At 43.8% G+C, this 3,862-nt stretch overlaps 1 protein-coding gene across 1 annotated transcript; it reads right to left on the reverse strand.

Annotated features, from left to right (window-relative positions):
• Positions 1-479: 479 nt before the first annotated feature.
• Positions 480-1,683, reverse strand: LOC119585241 (ELKS/Rab6-interacting/CAST family member 1-like). The gene has a single exon (XM_037933899.1). It carries the CDS (start codon positions 1,350-1,352, stop codon positions 495-497), a length of 858 nt encoding a protein of 285 aa, XP_037789827.1. The 5' UTR covers positions 1,353-1,683; the 3' UTR covers positions 480-494.
• Between the last annotated feature and the right edge of the window lie 2,179 nt (positions 1,684-3,862).

Consider the following 3,862-nt stretch of genomic DNA (forward strand, 5'->3'; position numbering starts at 1 on the left):
ATAAAACCTCGACCCGTTGTAATGCGAGCTTCGACAACCCGTCAACCTTGAACTCTACAGTTTGTAAATATTTTAATATATTGACATCAGTTCCTGTTGGCCTGTTGTGAATTCGAAGCCAGCGATATCTCCTTGCCAAGGATATTAAATAGCAGACATTATTATGACGATTTTGCTGCAAAAAGAAAAACCAAAAAATCTTATAACGTGGATAAAAAATCGATGATAACGAATAAAAATAAAGGTTATCCTCAAAATGAAAATGAAAATGAAACCAACAGCGGGTTACCTCAAGGTACCCGCCCATAAATATTGACAGAGAGGCAATTGGTTTTATTTTATTCATGGCAGATGATATATTTTGTTCATGGCAGATAATATGGCACGATTTGTACTTGAAAGACAGAATATCGTCTGTGAGTTTGAATAGTGATACTATACCTGGCGACTCGCAACTACTGGCAACGTTTGCAGCTGAGTTTCTGCGGCAATTTTCATCGTTCTTGCCCTTGCGATTTGCTTACCTGATTCTCTGAGTTGAGGAGCTTGAGCTGGTCGTTGATGAGCGAGTATTTCGCGCTCTCCTCCTTTCTCAGCGCTCGCTCTTTCTTGAGCTCTGGCGACCAGAAAGTTTTAATGGAGTGCATTGACGAGCCCAGTTTTTGGTTAGTTAGTTCTAGTTCCTTTTTCAAGTTACCTAGTTCCTTTTGTAAGTCAGAATTGTGCACCTGAAGCTCAGCTAGGTATCCATCCCTCCCCATGCCCCCGAGGCCGCCCGCCCCGTGCCGCCCACTCAGCTCCGGGTTGGGGCTGCCCCGCGACCGGCCCATCGTGTGGTGGTCGCGGTACAGGTCGTCCTCCAGCATCGGTCCTCGGTCCAGCGAGCGGTCTCGGCGGGCCATGTGGCCGCCCTGGACCCCGTGCATGTCCATGGCGCCCCCTCGTTCCATGCTGCGGTCGCGGGGGTCGCGGATTGGCATGAACTCGCGGTCGTGCGCCTCGCGGTCCAGCGAGTGATAGTTCCGGCCTAAGTTACTGCGACTTTGGCTGCGGCTGCGGTGATGGGACCCCGGGGCTGAACCGCTGCGGCGGTCCGCATCCATGGTGCCGTGGGGGTCCATGTATGGCCCGCCGTGGTCCAGGGCCAGGGTGGGGGACGCGGCGCGGGTAGCTGAACGGCTACGGCGCGCGGCTGCTGAAGCGGCTGAGGGTTGAGGGCTGTGGGCGCGGTGGTGGCCGCCCTGATCGAGGTAATAAGGGTCGCTATTCAGGTCGCGGCGCGAAGGTCGGGGTGACCTGGTACTCGGCACCCCTCCTCCCCCACCGCCTCCGCCATACACGTCGCGCGACATCCCACCATAATCATCACTGCCGAGCACAACACACTGCCATCACTGCCTCACTACACTGTCACCGTCGCCGCTCGCCAACGCCGAGGGGACACTACTGCGGCCGCGATCAATGGCACACGACGTGGCCGAGGGGAGGGCCCGGAGACCTCTAGACGCCACTCTTGCTATGCCTTGTAATGCGACCCCGTCACTTCTAACACATCGTGCACCACACTGTGTCGTTACGAATGACGGACAGAATAGTTTCCAATTGATAGTACATCGCAGATCACCTTCTAATCAGGAAATAAGATAAAAAGAACGGCAACCTGCTTTTCCCATCAGCGCTGGAGTGAGCCGGCGCAGTGAGCGATGCAGTGTTGCCAATGATTATCCAATGAAAACCCGGGTTACAATCACTCCCTTCTCTGTATATCACGCGATTGGCTGTCGCCTGTTCAAAATTTTATAGTCGCTGTTATTCAAAGTCGCTCTAAACAACACCAACCATAACTATATGTTATAGGATAACATCATTATAGTAGTATAACATTATCAGGTAATTGCTAACACTGAGCAGGGTGAACAGAGGGTGTCTCGTAGTTCTCTTTTTCACCAACAGATGTCAGCACACGAGAGGCGCGGAATTCAAGTTCTTTTTCTCGCCACTAGATGGCAGGCCGCCCCCTGGGCGATGGCTGCCGATGCACGATAATGGTCGTAAATAACACCGCATTGATTTATTTTCATTCCACTTTATTCCATCGTCACCTCATACATATCATTAATTTTGAACATACGCATCTATTAATAGTCCAAACCCAGTTTAAAGGGCTCTTAGACTTGAGCCCGGCCCCCAGGAATGGGAATAAAAGGCGAAAACTAGCTCACGATATTTTCTGTCCCAATACGATACTTTGCGCTTCCAAAATATAAACAAACATGGGAGTGACAGTGTGAGTAATATTTAAAAATTTCGTTATATTTTACATAATATCATATATGACAGCTTGTTAGGCAGATTAGCAAGTGCCAATTAAGCCAATGTAAGGTGAGAAAAGAGATAAAGCAAATACCTGTCTGTAGAGGAAAGAAATATTTAATTTCGTATTTAAATTCTTGTTTTGGAAATGCCAGCAAAGAAATTTTATTTAAACAGATCCAAGTATTATATTATGAACGCGCTTGGGTTTGACTTGGGGATTGAAGGTAAATAATGCAGGTTTGGAAAAGGACGTTCAAATTGCTTCTATGTTTATGGTTATATTTATGCCGGCGAAGAGAAGCGAATTACAGTTAAATTTTTTTCTTTTTCCTTTATTGATCTGTTTATTTTGTTCATTGTGGTGGCACAGGCATTCAAGGCAGCTATGTCTCCTTGACTGGGCTCTATGCCTCGCCCGAGCGGCTGCCACGGGGTTCAGCGTCTCTGGCACTTTTGCAATGATCAACACACTCCCGATTGCATCTCTCCTGGCAAGGTAGCACAAATTAATATTATTTGTGATTTATTGTTAAAAAAAAAGGAACTAGTTAAAGTGCTGTCTTGCTCAGGATATTCGTGGTGGATGTTTGTCGTCCTTTGCCAGAGTGCCATAGGTGTGGAAATCATCATTCCATTGACGCTGCGCTGGACTTTAGATTGCAGGGTTTCCATTGCGGATTACTACTGATTGTAAGGGTATTTCGTTAGAACATAGCCAGAATAATTAGAAAAGAAATCTTCCTTTTGAAAGCTGTTGATTGTGCATAGTAATCATTTCCCGTTTGGGTTTGGGGATTCATTGCAAATTGATGTGATTGACTGCATTCAAGTCAGTGTAATGAACATCAAATTAAAAACATGCTCTATTAGAATTTTTATTCTTTGCCAGAGAATGGTAGATTCATAACATTACATTAATTATGACAAATAGATGTTGAGTTTTCCCCTCCATTTTCTGGAATTGCACATTTAATAGTAAGTTTATGACAAGCTTATGCAGAGAACTTTTTAAAAAAGGAGATTCATTATGAATGAAACATGAAAAAAGGGACATACATACATAAGATGAAGCAAGGCTTTTTTTCATCAAATTTTATTTTTCATATCTATTTCATTATTACTGTTTAATTGCATATGGAATTCATGCACAAAACCTTATATAATATTGTGTAATAAAACTGCAGATTTCAGATAACCACATGTTTGTTAAAGATAATATATATAAAGGAAGCCAGGCTGCTTAGAGCTATTTTCCTGAGCAGTATCTTCCTAAATATGGAAATTTATTCCATAATAATTATTACCTATTTCAGTAATAGTTTATGAGTCTTCCTAGGGAATGTATATATTGATATTCTATATTGTTTTTAGGTGATGTTTTACCAAATGGGAAAAAAATTGTAATATAGACAACTTGAGTGTCAGTTGCTTAAAAATACAGAATTGTTATTTTAATTTTAACTGGATGGCAACGCTTGAAAATAGATTTTAGATAATTAGGTTATGGGTTTACATGTCTAAATTGAGGGGTGTGTTAGATTTGATT

Source organism: Penaeus monodon, chromosome 19 (genome assembly GCF_015228065.2).
Source record: "Penaeus monodon isolate SGIC_2016 chromosome 19, NSTDA_Pmon_1, whole genome shotgun sequence".
NCBI classification, from domain to species: domain Eukaryota; kingdom Metazoa; phylum Arthropoda; class Malacostraca; order Decapoda; family Penaeidae; genus Penaeus; species Penaeus monodon.

What these genes read in the sequence shown, in the direction of transcription:
- LOC119585241 (XM_037933899.1), bottom strand. Translation starts at nt 1,352, where the DNA reads ATGTCGCGCGACGTGTATGGCGGAGGCGGTGGGGGAGGAGGGGTGCCG.